General features: G+C 37.1%; 1 protein-coding gene across 1 annotated transcript; it reads right to left on the reverse strand.

Moving 5' to 3' along the window:
* Positions 1–801: 801 nt before the first annotated feature.
* Positions 802–19,238, reverse strand: LOC125164753 (disintegrin and metalloproteinase domain-containing protein 25-like). Its single transcript, XM_047857574.1, is given in 6 exon segments — positions 802–933; positions 16,708–16,819; positions 17,794–18,325; positions 18,328–18,378; positions 18,381–18,680; positions 18,683–19,238. Coding segments are annotated over 6 exon segments (1,683 nt in total).
* Between the last annotated feature and the right edge of the window lie 293 nt (positions 19,239–19,531).

Consider the following 19,531-nt stretch of genomic DNA (forward strand, 5'->3'; position numbering starts at 1 on the left):
CTGTGTCTCCCTCTCTCTCTGCCCCTCCCCTGCCCATGCTCTGCCTCTTTCTGTCTCAGAAATAAATAAAACATTTAAAAAAAATTAAGGATATTCACAACACAGTGAAACAAAATTGTGATGTAAGTATTTTCTGGTGAGTTAGTTAGAAGTTTTGGGAAAGATGGTCTTCCTTGTTGTGATAGTACAATTAATTTTCATATTAAGACAAAATCAGTTATTATATATGAAGCTCTTGTAATTGATCTAAAGAGTAAAAAGCTTAAACATTACGTGTGTTAGAGGAGAGTGTGAAGAAAGGAGAAATATAATTACCCAACGAGAAAGATAGATCAGTCTTCCATATTCGGCATTGCTGATTTGCAACACATTTGTTTACAGATATGGAAAAACAAATGCAAGCAATTTTTATTTGTTAAAGAACTTTCATTTAAAAGTCAACTAAGGGGGCGCCTGGGTGGTTCAGTCGGTTAAGCGTCCGACTTCGGCTCAGGTCATGATCTCCCCGTCCGTGAGTTCGAGCCCCGTGTCGGGCTCTGTGCTGACAGCTCAGAGCCTGGAGCCTGTTTCAGATTCTGTGTCTCCCTCTCTCTGACCCTCCCCCGTTCGTGCTCTGTCTCTCTCTGTCTCAAAAATAAATAAACATTAAAAAAATTAAAAAAAATAAAAATAAAAGTCAACTAAGTATTTTACTCAAGCAAGTCTACTTTTGGTGGAGGATTTATATTGTGATTTATCACAATGAAATCTGGTGCCGGATTTCCTGAACTAGTTACCTAAGATGTGTATGCTGTAGTGTTTTCATCCACTTAACAGGTTTTTATGAGAGGTAAGATTCACACTCAGGACAGCAGTTAGCGCCAATAACTGTTTGCTGTCGTCGTTACTACTGATACTACTGCGACAACCATTATATGCCAAGTGCTGAGAAAGCTGTGCACAAAGACAAGGTATTACAAATGGACTGATTCTACAGCCCTAACTCATTTTCATATACTCACTTCATTCCCGTTTTTCAAAATATGGATTTGGAGGGATTTATCTGTGGGCACATTCTCCAAGTTGGGGACTATATGCCACAATAAATAAAATATCTCTTTAGAGGTTTAGAACAAATATTTCTGAACATTAAGTAAAAAGCAGAAGTAAAATTCTATTAACAAGATGAAAGAGATGACTAAATGCAATATGTGCAGATGTTGTGGAAGCAACAGTCAATGTGGCCGCAGAGAACTTCATCCTGAAGGGAAGGTGCGTGCCTAAGTGGAAGGAGAGAATACTCATTAAATATCAATGCAGATTGGGTGGGGGAAGCTTCTGGGTGACAGCAGTGACTTAAAGTTCTTAGCTGTACATCACGAGGCTAGATGATGATGTGTTTTAGGACCTAATCTGAGTATGTTTTCTTTGTCCCGACCAAAAGAGGTAAGAACCTAATGTTTCTAACAGGAAGTGCCATACAGTAAAGCCTTTAATGAAGTTCTGTTAGGCAGAACCATGTAATGTCTACTGCAGAGTGTTTAAAATGGAGAGAAGTGAATGAACAATAATGCTGATAGTAGAATAATCAACGTATGTGACAAAGCTAAACTCTTGGGTGTTTTCCAAAAACATTGTGTATGGACAGATCCAAAAGTATGAAGCAGTAAAGGCTTATGGTGAATGCATTTTGGCCTTTAAATTTTGAACCTATACACTTGATATATGCAATAGATCTTTGCTTTCTTCATAGAATATATGGACCATAAATTCTTCTGAGTTCTTTAAGTGATTGTAATTATGAACAGGACAATATACAGTTCATATCAAGTTTTGAGATTTGATGCAGCTGATACTACTGGTTTATTTCTCCATTTAGCTTTATTTGGTTTATGCTTATATATTTCTCCTAAAAAATTAAAAATACTAAAGTATATTTACATAAAGTACAATATTTGCTTGTTGACATGTGTAACAAACTGATGATGACTTTCATGTTGATTTCCCCCATAGACAAGCATAAGTCTTGCTTCAAGTAGACATCAAGGAAAATAAAATTATTTTTCACCTTTGTATAGTAACTGTGTACCATATCTCCCTCTAGACTAAGACTAAACAGAGTTCTGTCACACATATATATATCTATCTATCTATATCTATCTATCTATATATATATATATATCTCCATGCTTTCTTCATTCCTCATCTCCTAACAACACAGAATATGATTTATTTATTCCAGATCAGCAGTAGGGATTTATTTTGTCCTATCCTGATGAAACAGTCCATGGTTTCAGAAGTGAGGTATTTGACATGGTTTCAGAAGTGAGGTAATACTACTTCTTAACTCTTTCTTGGATTCATGTTCACAAAATATAGTAGTGAGATGCTTGATATGGAAGACAATTTGTCTGTATAATATTAAACATTTCAGATATCATATTTTGGGAAAGATACCTTTAATATGTCATTAGCATATATATTATTAGCTTTATTTTCCCTCATTTTTTCTTTTCAGTTTTTTTCAATAGCAAATTTATATTAATAAGTTCTAGGAATGATTCATGATCACAGTCTAATATATATAAATGCAATAGAAAGTACAAAGTATCCACTGTCATTTATTAAATGACTATAAAATTATATAATTTTTTAAATAAAAAGGGAACTACTCAAATATATATTTAAATTTTTTTCTAAAGTTTATTTTGAGAGTCAGAGACAGAATGCGAGCAGGGGAGGGGCAGAGAGAGTGGAGACACAGAATCCGAAGCAGGCGCCAGGCTCTGAGCTGTCAGCACAGAGCTTGACTCCGGGATCAAACTCAGAAACTGCAAGATCATGACCTGAGCCAAAGTCAGATGCTTAACTGACTGAGCCACCCAGGCGCCCCTCAAATATATACTTAGAATAATACATTTTTAGCAAAGAGATGTGAAAAGGAACTTAATACTGACATCCTATCCAAACCCTCTTATTCATCTATTTAACTGTGTAACATATTCATGGTAGAGATAATCATTACAATATTTGGAAACAAACCACACACTTTTAAGCAACCCCATGGTTGAAAAACATATCACAAAAGGGCATCAGAAAAGAATTTGAACTGAGTGAAATTGAATAAAAAAGCCCAAACCAACATATCAGGTTTATGGATGTACTAAATCAGGGCTAGCAGAAAACAGATTATATCAATAACTTATATTAAAAACAAAGCAAAAGAAGAACAAGCTGAGCATAAACCAAGCTGAAGAAAGGAGATAATAAAGATGAAAGGATAATAAAATAGAAGACAGAAAAAATAGACAAAAATAAATGAAATTAGAAGTGGGTAATTTAAAAAGATTAACAAAAGTGACAAACTTTAGCCAGATGACCAGAATAAAAGACAAGAGGGGCACCTGGGTGGCTCAGTCAGTTGAGTGTCCAACTTCGGCTCAGGTCATGATCTCACAGTTCGTGGGTTCAAGCCCCGCGTTGGGCTCTGTGCTGATAGCTCAGAGCCTGGAGCCTGCTTCAGATTCTGTGTCTCCTCTCTCTCTGCCCCTCCCATGCTCATGCTCTGTCTCTCAATAATAAATAAAAGTTAAAAAAATTAAAAAAAAAAAGAATAAAGACAAGAGATGGATGTAGACTCATTGGGACAGATTTGAGCATAAATTCATTATTTCTCACATAAATGCTTGATTACTTTTCCAAAAATATGCCCAGCTAATTCTAGGGGGCATAGATGTGTCTTTTCTACAATTTTTGTTTAGACTACTGGCTCACCATGTGCATGGAAAAAAAGAACTTAAACCATCTGACAATTAACTCAAAATGAGATTAAAGACATAAATGTAAGGAAAAAAAATCTACTTTAACTTCTAAGAGAAAAAACAGAGGAGAATGTCTTTGTTACCTTTATTTTTTGGCAAATAGTTTTAGATGAAGGCAGAAGCATGACTCATAGAAGGAAAAAATTAGGGCTCATCAAAATGAAAACCTATATTCTTTAAAAGAAATCATTAAAGAGAAAAGACCTATGGACTGGGAGACAACATTTGCTCATCACACATCTGTAAAAGGCTGTATTCAAAATATATGAAGAATTCTTAAGAATTGTTAATACGAAGATGAAAATCCAACAAAAAAAGCCAGAAAAAACATTTTTACAGACAATGTACTAAAGAAAATATATGAATAGCTCACAGGAAATTGGAAAGGTTCTCAGCATTGTCATCCATTAGGGAAATGCAAATGAAAACCACAAAGAAATACCACTAAATCCACTAGAAATGCTATAATAAAAAAGGAAATATTCAGTGTGGGTAAAGATGTCGAGAAACTGAAACTACCACACATTACTTGTGGGAATGTCATGTGTTACAGACCCTTAGGGAAGTTAGTGAGATAGTTTTCTTAAAAGTTACACATAAACTTACCATATGAACTAAGGAAAATAAAAACATGCCCACACAAAGACATGTACTTGAAATTCTTGGGAGAAATATACACAGTAGCTAAAACCTAGAAGCCATGTATTGTTTATGAACCAGTGAAGGGATAACCAAAATATGGTACATCCATACAATGGAATACTATATGCCAGTAAAAAATGAAGTGCTAGTACATTTTACAATATAAACCTCAAAAACTTTATTTTAAATGGAAGAAACCAGAAACAAATGGCTACACATAAGGGGGTTCCATAATATGAAGTGACAAGCAAAGGTAATTTTAGAATTAATGGTTGCCTCAGAAGGGAGGCCAGAACATAATAAACTTCACATAAGCATGTGAAAGCTTTTTGAGATGATGGGAATATTCTAGAACTGGATCATAGTCAAAATTGCATGACTCCATAAATTTACTAAAAAAAAAAACATATATGTATATTTACAATAGGGAATTTTGCTATATGTAAGTTTGACTCAATAAGAAGTTAAATTTTAAAATACTTTAATAAAAATAAATGTTCCAACACTTCCAGGGAATACTGAAATAGGGTTTCTAAAGTAGACATAGGATGCTAGTACTCAGTTGCTTTTTAATTTCTAATTAAAAAAATTTTTTTTAATGTTTATTTATTTTTGAAGGAGAGAGAGACAGAGTGTGAATGGGGGAGAGCAGAGAGAGAGACACAGAATCTGAAGCAGGCTCCAGGCTCTGAGCTGTCAGCACAGAGCCCGACGCGGGGCTCAAACTCACAAGCGCGAGATCATGACCCGAGCCAAAGTCCGACGCTCAACCTACTGAGCCACCCAGGTGCCCCTCTATTTTTTTTTTTTTTTAATGTTCTGACTCTCTCTTGTTTTCAAGCACATCCCACTTGTTCACAATATAATGCTAATGGAGGCAAGGGGGAAATTCTTTTGTCAATGGCAAATATTCTATTGGTGTTATTTTGTTAGTCCTTGGTAGATTTCTGTGATAAGTGGCAGAAATGCAACAACAGTTGCTTGTTGGAAGATACTTTCAAGAATCCATTAGTAGGTTCCAAATGTTTCAACATTTGTCTAATGATTTTACTGTATACTGTTCCAGTATAGTTGATTTAAAAGTTCAATTTTAATGTTTTTTGTTACTTGTTTGTTTGTTTATTTATTTAGAGAGCATGAGCTAGGGAGGGGCAGAGGGAGAGGGAGAGAGAAAGAATCCCAAGCAAGTTCCACACTCAGTGTGGACCCTGATGCAAAGCTCCATCCCACAACCCTGGGATCATGACCTGAGCCAAAATCAAAAGTGGGATGCTTACCCAACTGAGTCACCCAGGCACACCTTAAAAGTTCAACTTTAAATGTATACTTGTTAAGTCATTTGATTTATATTCACAGCAGCTGAAGTTTAGATGGTACCCTCTTGCATCATTTAGATAAGAAGAAGCTGATGAGGGGCACCTGGGTGGCTCAGTCAGTTAAGCAACCGACTTCAGCCCAGGTCATGGTCTCACGGTCTGTGAGTTCGAGCCCCCCCTTGGGCTCTGTGCTGACAGCTGGGAGCCTAGAGCCTCCTTCAGATTCTGTGTCTCCCTCTTTCTCTGCCCCTCCCCTGTTCATGCTCTGTCTCTCTGTCTCAAAAACAAACATCAAAAAAAAATTTAATTAAAAAGATAAGAAGAAGCTGATGAATCAACTCCTGCACAGAAACCATGCTAATCTCTTCAGTATTCTTGTAATTCTAGCAATGTGCTGCGGAAGTGAGCCCGAACCATCAACTTTTTTTTTCTTTTTTTAGAGAGTGGGGGGAGGGGAGGGCCAGGGAGAGAGGGAAAGAGAATCTTTCACACAGTCCATGCCCAGCATGAAGCCCCATGTGGGGTCCAATCCCATGACCCTGGGATCATAACCTGAGTTGGAGCTTAACTGACTGAGCCATTGACTGAGCCATCAAGGTGCCCTCGAAGCATTAACTTGAAATGACCTCTTCAGTGCTTTGAGCAAATCGATTTAATGTGAATTATGCACAGTATTGATTTTGCTTAATTTACCGTTGCCAATTTAGAAAGGAAAATGGAATACTTGGAATATGTTATAAAATAAAACAGTTTTGTAAAAACTCTTTTCCAATAATATTTAACCAATTTTTAATTTTCCAGGTTTTGAAATTCCCAGCATAAATTAACCAATTTTTTAAGGATACAGAAAGCTAATTTAAATACAGTGTTTTGAGTTCATTAAGTTTGGTCTTGTTGGAAGTATATAAATACATATGTATTATAATATTAGTATTATAACATATATAATATTAATATAAGAGATATATATAATTTACCACCTAAAATATTTAGTTGGTGTACAAGATATAAAAAAGGGAAAGGAAGAAAGTGATTGGTGAATGCAGGAACAGAATGTGCCATCATTTAATGCACTGGGATTTAAAAAAATCTTTCTTGAAGTTTATTTCTTTGAGAGAGAGAGAGAGTGTGAGTGGGGAGGGGTGGAGAGAGAGGGAGATACAGAATCCGAAGCAGGCTCCAGGCTCTGAGCTGTCAGGACAGAGCCCGATTTGGGGCTTAAACTCGTGAACCATGAGATCTTGACCTGAGCCTAAGTCAGATGCTTAACCAACTGAGACACCCACCCAGGAGCCCCCAGAATTTTTTTTTTACACATCAGTCTGAAATCTTAAGGTATAATCCTTAATGCAATGACCAGATAAAGAAAAATTCTCTTATTAACTCACAACTATTATTGATTGATTTATAAAACATTTTGAAGAGTGAGATTTTATAAAATAAAGCACATTTGGGGATGCCTATTTAAATGTATTGAAGCAAAGATAAAAAAAGTCACTTCTTAAAAACTGTATATTTTTCAGTACAGTTCATAATATAAGGCATTATTTAGTAATCATATTCAAAGATTTAGAGAGCTGAATTTATTTTTATTCTTATTTAGAATAAAAAAAAAGGTAAGTAATGGGATTCAGGTTAGCTTTAAATAGAACAATATCTTGTTAAATGTAAAAGCTGTTTTCAGATCAGTAGGATTTATGACCTTATTTTATCCAACTATACCAACAAACTAGCCTCATGAGAATCTAACATTTCACTTTGCTACCACTTACCTTTCTCCATTTACTTCCAAATAATAAATATCCTTATGACAACTTCTGGAAAAGGACTTCTGATACAGATAAGAAAAGTTGTGATTAGTTATTCCTGTGATTTTATTTTGTTTTTTAAATAAATATTTAGAGATTTAGAAATGACTTAAGAAATTTTATAACTTTTTAGAGATTGCCTATTTTATGTAGGCAAGAATAAAAGGAAAAACCCAAGTTTTAGTAAGTGTTTTTTAGCCTTTGTATGTGTGCTATTATAAATATTGCTTATCTGGACACTGTGGCATGAGTCTGACAGAAAATTTAATTATGCTATATTTATTTGCATGAATTTGCAAGTAGTTAGTTCATTATTAAATACCAACAAGTAGGTTTAGCTCTGAGATGGTTCTAAATAGTCAGAGCTTTCAAACCTTTTTTTTTAACGTTTATTTATTTTTGAGACAGAGAGAGACAGAGCATGAACAGGGGAGGGGCAGAGAGAGAGGGAGACACAGAATCTGAAACAGGCTCCAGGCTCTGAGCAATCAGCACAGAGCCCAACGCGGGGCTCGAACCCACAGACCGCGAGATCATGACCTGAGCCAAAGTCGGACGCTTAACCGACTGAGCCACCCAGGCGCCCCAAACCTTTTTTATTTTTTTAAATTAAATCATGTTTCTGAAATTTTGAAAAGGACTTTATAATACTAATTTATTTTCCTTACTTTATTCTCACAAAATCATAACTCCATTTTCCCTCCAAATTTGTTTAACTCAAATACTATGAATCATCACATGAGAGGAATCACTGGATGATAGTTTTAAAAAGAAATAGCCAGAATTTTTCCTATAGTATCTTATACCATTTTCACTTTTCTACCAATAATGACTGAAAGTTCTGATGGTTCCACATTGTTGTTAATATTTGTAAATTTTAGCCATCGGTTTCATTTTCTTAGCAGTGACTTTGTGTAGTGAGAAATTTTTTTACTTTTGATGAGTCTTATTTATCAATTTTTAATACTTTTTTCTTTTCTGTAGTCTATGAAATCTTTGTGTGCTTCAGTCAGGAAGACACTTTTCTGTGTTTTCTACAAAAACTTGTATCAGTTTTGTTTTTATTCAGGGCACACCCCATCTCATCGTTTTTGGTATTTTGTAAGGTAGAAGTTAAGGTTCCTTTTATTCTATACAGATATACATGTATTTCAATATCATCTCTTTAAAAGATTTTATTTTCAGGGTGCCTGGGTGGCTCAGTCGGTTAAGCGTCCGACTTCAGCCAGGTCACGATCTCGCGGTCTGTGAGTTCGAGCCCCGCGTCAGGCTCTGGGCTGATGGCTCAGAGCCTGGAGCCTGTTTCCGGTTCTGTGTCTCCCTCTCTCTCTGCCCCTCCCCTGTTCACACTCTGTCTCTGTCTCGAGAATAAGTAAACATTAAACAAAATTTTTTTTAATATTTTATTTTCTCCATTTTTGTTACTGCAAAATGAATGGCCATATAAATATTGTCCTATTTCCAGAGTCTTCATGCTCTTCATTGATCTAGCTGTTGAACATTCCACCAGCAGTATAATGTCTTGATTACTAAAGCACTGTAGCAAGTCTGAAAACAGGTAGTGTTACTATGCCAACATTGTACTTTACAAATATTGTTGCGGATATTGTAGATACTCTGAAATGTCATATAAATTTTAAAATCAACCAGTCATCCCCACTACATCACACACACAGCCTGAAAGAATGTTGACTGGGCTTGCACTGACTGTACACCAATTTGGGAAGAATTGTTGGTTATCTTAGAAATATTGAGTCTTTATATCCATGAACATGATATATATCTTCATTTATCTAGTTCTTTTTAAAGATATTTCAGTAATACCTTCTTGTTCCCCAGAGAGATATATTGCATATATTTGGTTAAATACCTATGGTGTTTTCATATTGCGCATATGATTGTGCATGTAATTTATTTTCTAACTAACTGGTACTGGTATAAAAATGTAATTCACTTTGTAAATTTACATAGTGCCCTACCACTGACTAAATATACGTTTTACTTTAAGTGTGTGTATTTGAAGGAGCCCTTGGGATTTGCTGTGAAAACAGCTATGTTATCTGTTAATCAATAATGTTTGACTTTTTGCCTTAAATATACAATGTGAGCTTGGAGCTTCTTGTAGTGCCGGGACATGAAGAAGTTCCCAAAAAACAACATGCTGGAATGTCAAAGGCACATAGGAACTGACTGAAAGTCTGCTTTCAGAGGTTCAGAGGTCACACCTGAACATAGTGTACATTTTCAACGTATTGTAAAACAGATATCAGCCCATGATGATATGAATAGATGACTGAAGAGATCAGTAAAAGGGGGAGAAGAGACCACTTTCCCACGTAGAAGAATTCCAATTACTTTATGTCGACCCTCTGCTCTCAACTCCCAGCTCTTAACTGGGGCTACAGATAGTGACTTATTTCCAAATAATTCAATATGGAAATGGAGGTGGGGGATGACATTACATTGAAGAACCTGAAAAAGACTAAGTTTGCCGCAAGATGATTGCTAACATCACATGGATAGGTCGTGTTGATAGCAGGAACCCTTGATGTGATGGATCAAAAATGTTACTCTCGGGGCGCCTGGGTGGCGCAGTCGGTTAAGCGTCCGACTTCAGCCAGGTCACGATCTCGCGGTCCGTGAGTTCGAGCCCCGCGTCAGGCTCTGGGCTGATGGCACAGAGCCTGGAGCCTGTTTCCGATTCTGTGTCTCCCTCTCTCTCTGCCCCTCCCCCGTTCGTGCTCTGTCTCTCTCTGTCCCCAAAAAAATAAATAAACGTTGAAAAAAAAATTAAAAAAAAAAAGTTACTCTCTGTGTTGCCTTACTTTCCAAAACCCACAACCCCTGTTTCACCATCAAAAAGAGATCCCTAAATTAAGGTGCCTTTTACAAAACACCTTAACTGTACTACTGAAAAATTTCACTGCCATTAAAATAAAGAACGTCTGAGAAAGAGTCCCAGCCAAGAGGAGCCTAAGGAGATAAGGCAACTAAAAACAGTATAGTATATTGGATGGAATCCTGGAAAAAAAAAAAGACAGAAAAAGAACATTGGATGCAAATGAATGAAATTTGTAACAAGTATGGACATTAGTTAATAAGAATGTGTAAATATGTTCTCATTAGTTGTAACAAGGTATGACAGCAATTTCAGACTCAACAATAGGAGAAACTGGGTGCAGGATTTGATTTACGAAAATTCTCTGAAGTCTTTGTGGAACAGTTTTCTACATCTGCAACTATTTTAAAGTGAAAAGTTTATCTAAATCCATAAGTAAATAAGCATATAAACAAAATTTACCAATTAAAGTGGTATAAACATAGGAAGTCAGACCACTATTTAATATCTTATAATTTTGTGCTCATGATTGGCTTGGGAAGAAAATAACTGGTAACCTTTATTTATCTCATAGTACAATATAGTTTCAGAAATTATTTTCTCTTTGTTTCTTCACACTATCCTTACATGATTGTTTCATTCTCTTATGCTAGTTTTGTAAAATGAGGTGTATGATGTCATGTATTATATATTAACTTGAAATATTTGTGTTGAATTTGGATTTTTTTTAAATCCTTGAATATTTGGAGACCTGTCTGTAAACCCTACTTGGACTACTGGTTGGGGGACAGGTAGATTTTATTCTAATAATCCAACTCCTTTATATATTCTAATTTGTTCAGAGTTTAAAATTTATTTCTGTATTTGTCACTTTAAAAAAAGTCCACTTAAGTTTTTAAATTATTCATATTAAGTTTCCATATTATTTTCAACATTGTATCAGTCTCTCTTGCATCGGTTGTCTTGTCTTCATTGTTTTTCCCTATAGTTTTTCATCTTTGTCTTTCATTTTTCCCTTCGTCAATATCTCCAAAGATTTTCATAGTATAAAAGACATTAATTGTTAATAGAATGGGTTAGAAGGTGGGGGAGGAGAAACGGTCCTCCCTACTGAGAAGGCACCTTGAGACCAGAAAACGAAGCAGGTGACTTGATATAGTTTACACAGAGTTTTATTCAGGATAACTTACTGATGGAGAGGATCAGGTGGGCAGCGACACAGGGCTGCACAGCTCTTCTCTGCAATGTCTGGACCTCAGCCCACAGATTTTCTAGAGCAAGGGGACACGCAGAAGGACATTGTAGTGAGATCAAAGGGTTCACATGCACCTAACTGATAGCTGACCTTGAATTAGATCTCTGGGTGCCATGTGTGAGTCAGGAAAGGGAGAAGCTATGTTATCGTTAACAAATTTATGGAGGACCAAAGCAAGCCTTTCTCCATCCCAGGCGTGGCAGGCATTTTCTCAGGTGTAGGTATATTAATCTTCAAGGGACCTGGAACACATAGTCCCAAAAGAGGATAGGAACAAGATGGAGAACCAAAGATGGAGTCCGTATTGTCAACACTCCAAATTACCTTCATTCATGTCCTTTTCTATGTTTGTGTATCTTCAGTGATCTATTTCTAGTTTCTTGGTTATATACTTAACTTTTTAATGTTTACTTTTTTTCGGCTGTTATATAACCCAGTGATCTAACCTAATCTCTATCATTTCTTAGCTATCATTTTATTATGCATACCTATTGATGTAAATTTTATGTGATTTTTAATACATATGTGCTAAACTAATTCTACAATGATCTGGAAATATGGATTTTACTATAATGTGAATGTGTCAGTTTGTCTTAAGAAATCAGTGTTCTGGGGCGCCTGGGTGGCGCAGTCGGTTAAGCGTCCGACTTCAGCCAGGTCACGATTTCGCCGTTAGTGAGTTCGAGCCCCGCGTCAGGCTCTGGGCTAATGACTCAGAGCCTGGAGCCTGTTTCCGATTCTGTGTCTCCCTCTCTCTCTGCCCGTCCCCCGTTCATGCTCTGTCTCTCTCTGTCCCCAAAATAAATAAACGTTGAAAAAAAAAAAAAAGAAATCAGTGTTCATATGATACTTTGAAAATTAGGTAGTATATTTAAGTATAGAATTCTGACACACTGAAACAAGAGTCACAAGCTTAATACTGTAAAAGCAAATACATGTCATTAAAGAGGTTACTAAGTCACATACTGAAGTTACATTCCTAAAGGAAATATATGAACCACCTTTACAGAAATTGAGTCAATATGTCAAAATGGAAAATGAAAATCCACAACTTTGTTCTTATAATTTTAGTATAACAACTAATAAAAAAGTTTAGGTCAAACTATTGGTTGGTCAGTTGTGTTTTGAAGTAAGCATCTCTATAAGTCAAATAGTGAGATTATCAAATCTCCATATAAAAATTCCCAGCAATTACACTCTTGATCATAATTATTGGAAATACTGAGCTTTCTTTTTCTCTCTCATTGTTTTCTAAGTTTCCATCACATAACTATGTTACTAAGTTGCCAGAAAGTTAATCTTGCTGGCTGGTGGTACAAAGAACGACTTATTAATATTAATTTAGAGTAAATAAGATGTATTAATTGCTGGAATAATAGGAGATCGTTGCCTGTACTTCAACAAAACTTAAATGATAAACACATCACTCCAGAAATTGCATTTTACACTAAATTGCTTGCCCAAGTCAACCCATCAACCTCTTTTTTTATTTCAAAATATTGGCACTAATAATTAATAAAGAGCTCCTGCTAAATGAGGATAGATTTATTATTATTATTATTATTATTATTGGTCACACTATTTCATCCATAGTATGTATGTATGCATGTATGTATTTTTCTTTCAAATTTTTGTTTAAATTCCAGTTAGTTAACATACAATGTAATATTAGTTTTAGGTGTAGGATTTAGTAATTTATCACTTAACATACAACACCCAGTACATGGCTTTTAATTTTAAGTATCCAGCTTCTTCCTTGTGTACTCACTTAGTACACTTCCCCTTACACATCTATAAATAGATTCACTTTCATTTTGTAAAATGACTTTTCTGTTTGATTTCACCATTTTGTTTAATTTTACCATTTTGATTTTTAATTTTGTTAATATTTATTTATTTATTTAGAGAGAGAGAGAGAGACAGAGACAGAGAGAGAGAGACAGAGAGCGAGCAGAGAAGGGGCAGAGAGAGAGGGAGACACCAAAGCCAAAGCTGGCTCCAGGCCCTGTGCTGACAGCTCAGAGTTCTGGAGCGAACTCACAAACCATGAGATCATGACCTGAGCCGAAGGCAGACGCCTAAACAGCTAAGCCACCCAGGCACCCCACCATTTTGATTTTTAAATCTCTCTTTTTTTTAAAAAAGGTTTTTATTTATTTTTGAGAGAGAAAGCACAAGCGGGGCAGGGGCAGAGAGAAGGGGGCAGGGGATCCAAAGCCGGCTCTGCACTGAAAGAAGGGAACTTGATGCAGGAGCTAAAACCCACCATCTGCGAGATCATGACCTGAGCCAAAGTCCAACGCTCAACCGACTGAGCCACCCAGGTGCCCCTAAATCTCTCAGGTTTTTTATGTTTAAAAATATTCTACGAGCTAAAAGAAACAAAATCTCCACCTATTCTAATTAAACATATGTTCTGTCATGAGCTATATAATTGAAGAGAAGTCAGAATGCATAGATAAGAATCAAATAGAAAATCGTGAGCTGAAACAAATAATATTAAAAAAAATAGTAGAAGAGATGAGCAGAAGATTTCAGCAAGCAGGATAAAGAAGATAGGTAATTAAGAATCTCCCAAACTGAAGAAAAGAAAAGAAACAAGAAAGTTAAAAAGTAGCCATGCCTCTGAGAAATAAGTGACCCACTGTGAAAAAAAGTCTTTCTTTTTAAAAAAAAATTTTTTTAATGTTTATTTATTTTTGAGAGACAGAGCATGAGCAGGGGAGGGGAAGAAAGAGAGACACAGAATCTGAACCCGGCTCCAGACTCTGAGCTGTCAGCACAGAGCCAGACAGGGGTTCCAACTCACAGACCATGAGATCATAACCTGAGCTGAAGTCTGATGCTTAACCTACTGAGCCACCCAGACGCCCCCAAAAATGTCTTCCTTTAAAAAAAAATTGCCAACAGCTTGGGGCACCTGGGTGGCTCAGTCCGTTAAGCCTCTGACTCTTGATTTCCACTCAGGTCATGGTCTTACGGCTCAAACCCCATGTCACGGTTCAAGTCCTGTGCTGTGAGTGAAGCCTGCTTGTGATTCTTTCTCTTGCTTTCTCTCCGTCCTTTCCAGGCATGCACACACTCTCTCTCTCTCCCAAAATAAATAAACACTAAAATTAAAATCAAAAATTGCCAAAAACAGCTGTTGCATATCATTTGTATTCACATCTTCCTTTTACTTCATCTTTTATTTTTCTGTGTTACAGCAGTGTGGGCATTTTTCCACTGACCTTTCCAGATAAGTGATTCTGTCATCGGCTATGTCCAAACTATTATGCATACCATCCACTGAATTATCTAACATGTATTGCAGTTGTTAGTTCTGCAGTATCCGTTTGAAACTTTTGTATCGATTCCAAATTACTGAGGATATTCTACATTCGTTTGTATATTTTGTAGATTTTTTCTGCATTAAATATATCAATCACATTTTTTTTTTCATGTATTCTTGCTCCAGTATCTGGATCATACTTACAATTTCTCTCCTTTTTTTTTCCCCCTTTCTTTTTTCTTCTCTTAGTAATGAATCATGAATTTTGATTCTTAGCATGTACGGTAATGTTTAATGTTTCATTGTGTGCAGGAATTGTGTATGAAACAACCATCACAACTCCAGGTGACTCCTCCAGAGTTTTCTCTCTTTCCTCTGTTAGAAAGATGGGCTGAAGAGCTTATCACTATCTCTAATCATGGGTTGTGCCAGGTCAGAGGTGAGTGGTTTTTAGCACATCTTGGGGAATTCTCCTTTCCTTATGTTGGTCAGGCATGGGCCTGCTGGACTTTCAATTCTGTGATTCTATTTTCACAACTCTGAAAACTTATCAGTGGTTGTGCTCTATCACCGAGAGGTTCACCACCCAGCTCTCCAGCATCTTGCCACATGCAACACCAAAAATCAGGTAAGTGTATTATGGGGACACAGTGCGTGTGCTGTCTTGTGTTCAAATATAACATGATTTTGGGAATTGACACCTTTATGACATTTCAAAGAGGAACGTTAGTTCAAAATATGGCTTGTGCTCAAAATACAACATGATTTTGGGGATCTATGCCTTCGAGAAATTTCAGAGGAGCTCACCAGCATGCCACGAAGCTCTCAAGCAGTTGTGAATTGAGAAATTGGAGAATTAGAGGCCCTCAATACCTAATGTTTACAGTCTATCTAACCCGTGTAGTAAGTAAGACACTGGGAATTTCTCTTTCCCTCAGCAGAGGTGCTCCACCTGGGCCAAGCCCAAGGCTCAATTCACATCTGGCATCAGCAAATGCTCAGAGGACAAAATGGCTGGCAAGATTCAGTGCTTTTCAGAATTGTTTCATCCTGCCTGAAATTTTATTTTATTTTATTTTTTTAAATGCTTATTTATTTTTGAGACAGGCAGAGACAGAATGCAAGTGGGTTAGGGGCAGAGAGAGAGGGAGACACAGAATCCAAAGCAGGATCCAGGCTCAGAGCTGTCAGCACAGAGTCCAACGTGGGGTTTGAACTCACGAGCTGTGAGATCATGACCTGAGCCGAAGTCGGTTGTTCAACCAACTGAGCCACCCAGGCGCCCCCTGCCTGGAATTTCAGTTCATCTATTCCATATTGCTTCCTCAGCATTCTGATGTCCTTCAAATATGGTTCTTAAAATAAAATTAGATTTTCTAGTTTTTTTTTTTCTTTGCAGAGGAAACATGGTCTGCTAAGACTTATATATCCTACTTGGAATTGTAAATATCTTCTTTATCTTATTTTACAAGTGAAGTTACCAACAGGTCGATTGGCAAGTATCATTTTCCTTTATTTTGAGAGTTTGAAGTAATTCTATCTAAGTGTAAACCATGTCTCCAAGATAGTAAAGACAGTGGTGTGAAAATTCAAAACCTTCTGATGTCAGACTCCTTCCCACGTTGTCTGTTATACAAGATAATACTCTATTCAGTCAGAATTCAGTCACAAGAAGAGCCCATCTCTGAGGCAGCCATGCTTTACTAACAGGGAGTGCAGGTTTTGCACCTGAGACTAGAGATCAAAGGGACGAGGTGCCATTATTGGAACCCACACGTTCGGAGTAGGTCCCGTGGCTCTAGGACTCTGACCTCTGAGGAGAGGGTTGGCCAACCTGGTGCTGAACTTCAGGGATTTGGTGGAGGCCTCAAAGTCCTGGGATCTAGAACTTCAAGGGTAAGACATGTAATAGCTGTGCCAGTATCTCTAAGGCTGAAAACTACCAGTTGGTTCTGAAAATTACCTATATATATGAATATATTCCTATATATATGAATATATAAACACATTCTGTTTATCTGTTATCTATCTATCATCTGTCTATCATCTATACCTACCATCTATGTATCATCTATATATCTATAGATCTATATATATAGATATAGATATAGATATAGATATTTATATATCTATAGATCTACAGAAAGAAAGTTACCAATGATGCCAAGGTGAAAGCTGTAATGAAGCAACACTGACATGTAGACCAATCAAAAAATTTCCCAGGTTTCTAGAATTCCTCCAGGATAGGGAGATAGGGAGATAGGGAGATAGGCAGATAGGGAGAAGTCTGTCAAAGAGGAAATGCAATTTGCAGGTCCCCATTCCCTGTGTGACAAAGAAAGTTACCAAAAGGAAGGATGTTTGGAAGTGAGAGACAGCAAATTAAACACACACACGCACACACACACACACGCAGAGAGACCATCCATGTGGTGTGCTTCTGCTTAGGAACACAAAGAGATTAATTCCATGAAAAACGAACCACTAAAATTGCTTAAACTATGTAGAAATATATTAGGGATTATGTATTTTGCTAATTTTTTAATGGTTAATGTTTGTGATCCCCAGTGATAAAAAATCATGAGGATTTTCTGTCATTAACCTGTGACACGTGCTGTACCACTTTTGTTGCCAGTGACTAAAACTTAATACATAGGAAAGTTCATTTGGAATTGGGTTTCTTTTTTGAAGTAACTTTTTGGTCCTCTTTCTTGGGTTAAGTTGAAACGCCCAGCTCTTCTTTCTTCAATGAAGTATGAGCACTGTGGCTTTGATTCTCTAATGAAGTTGGTGCAAGTGGATCATTCTGCTCTTTTTTCTTATCCTTTTATTCATTTCTTAGGAAAAGTAAACGTAACAAACATGATAGAATCAAAAAAGGAATTAGCCCAAGTAGCATTATGCAAAACTTCTTTTGTATCTTTGCGTTCTTCTTGGGGCGGGGGCGGGGGGGGGGGCGGACCACTGCCACTACTACCTCCAAAGCCTTCTACCCCATCCTTAGGAGGGTTCCACTCATGGTCGCAATGGCAGTGATGTCTATTGTTGCAGACCCCATTCATATTGCAGGTCTTAGGTGTATAAGTTCTTGGCATATACGACATGTGGACGTACTTCCTTTGGATGCAGATATGCTCTTTACCACACTCTGTACCATCTATCATGGCACCGATATGAGGTATTGTCATCCCTGTATGGTAGTCTGTACCCCAGCAGGTGACACCATCAGGATGGGTCCAACGTACACTAGAATGATCACTCAGAAGAGAAATTTCTGTCACATTCTCACACTGAACACTCCCACACAGGATATCTGATATGTTACACTGTACATAGGTAGAACCTTTTGTACCACAGTTACTGAAAACGTCACCTTGGATGTTCATTATCTTACAGCCTCTTTGCCAAAATTTTCTCTACACTGTTCATCATAGATACTGCACCTCTGCAGTAACCACCACCTGTGCATTCGGCTCCATCTTGCATCTACACACCTTCTGGACACTGATTAGTGTTCCCATCTCTCCACTCGGGAAGGTCACATTCATTTTCCCGTTCTCTACACATGTCACCTGATGGCATGATCATGTAATCTTTGCAACAAAGCCCAAGAGCCCAAGTAGCCCCAGGACTCAGAGTACAGTTTGACTGACAGTGTGGATCTTTTGTACACAGATTTAAGGAGCCACAGTCACAGTCTTCTCCATCTTCAACCACACTGTTCCCACAATATGTATACTGGAAGATTGTGTCTGCATTTGGTGGCGTGTGCATTCTGTTCTTGTCATGTTGTTCCAATAGGCAGCATAACTGCAGTTGCTGAATTTAGTTGTTGTCACTGTCCTTGAAAACATTATGCACCCCTGATTCCCACATTTACAAGTTTTATCATCATGCAGCATACCTAGAGAATGGTCTATCTCAAGCGACAGCATAAATGCAAAATCATACAACTTTTCTTGTATGAAACCAATGACTCCACAATTCAAGCACATATTATATATTGTCCCCACATCGGTCAAGCCCAGATCAACACCATAGGCTTTCTTTACAAAAATAAGTGCAAGATCATGAGGCAAGTGGGTCCTAAAGTCACCGTTCTTCCATTTGCAAAATACTCCTAGGAGAGCTTTAATGCTATTAATCAGAAGGAGTTTTTGTCCAGCCCATATCTCAACTCCTATGAAAATCACATCAATATCCAGTGATTTAAAAAATTGATTTACATAACTGATAGCAAGGCACATTGTCTTTGGCACATGTGAGGTATTACTTTCCTCAGAAACATATTGATTGTGGTCTATCATGATGGTCAGTTCAGGAAACCACTTGTGGGCCTACCAATCTTTATACCCACTCTGCATCAAAGTGGAACTGTCACTCTCTAGAAACTTCCATTGTTGTGCTATTTCTTCATTTGTTAATGCACATCTCATGAGTGGGGATGTGTTTCCTCACTGTTATACATCAGATGTTCAAATGTGGTAGAAAGTATTTTGGGCTTGATTTCATGAGCAATGTTATTTGTAACACTCCTTGAAAGCCCCAAAAACAGGTACTGAGGTCAACCAAAGATTCTGGGTCCCCTTCCACATAACTG

Source organism: Prionailurus viverrinus, chromosome B1, assembly GCF_022837055.1.
Source record: "Prionailurus viverrinus isolate Anna chromosome B1, UM_Priviv_1.0, whole genome shotgun sequence".
Classification (NCBI taxonomy): domain Eukaryota; kingdom Metazoa; phylum Chordata; class Mammalia; order Carnivora; family Felidae; genus Prionailurus; species Prionailurus viverrinus.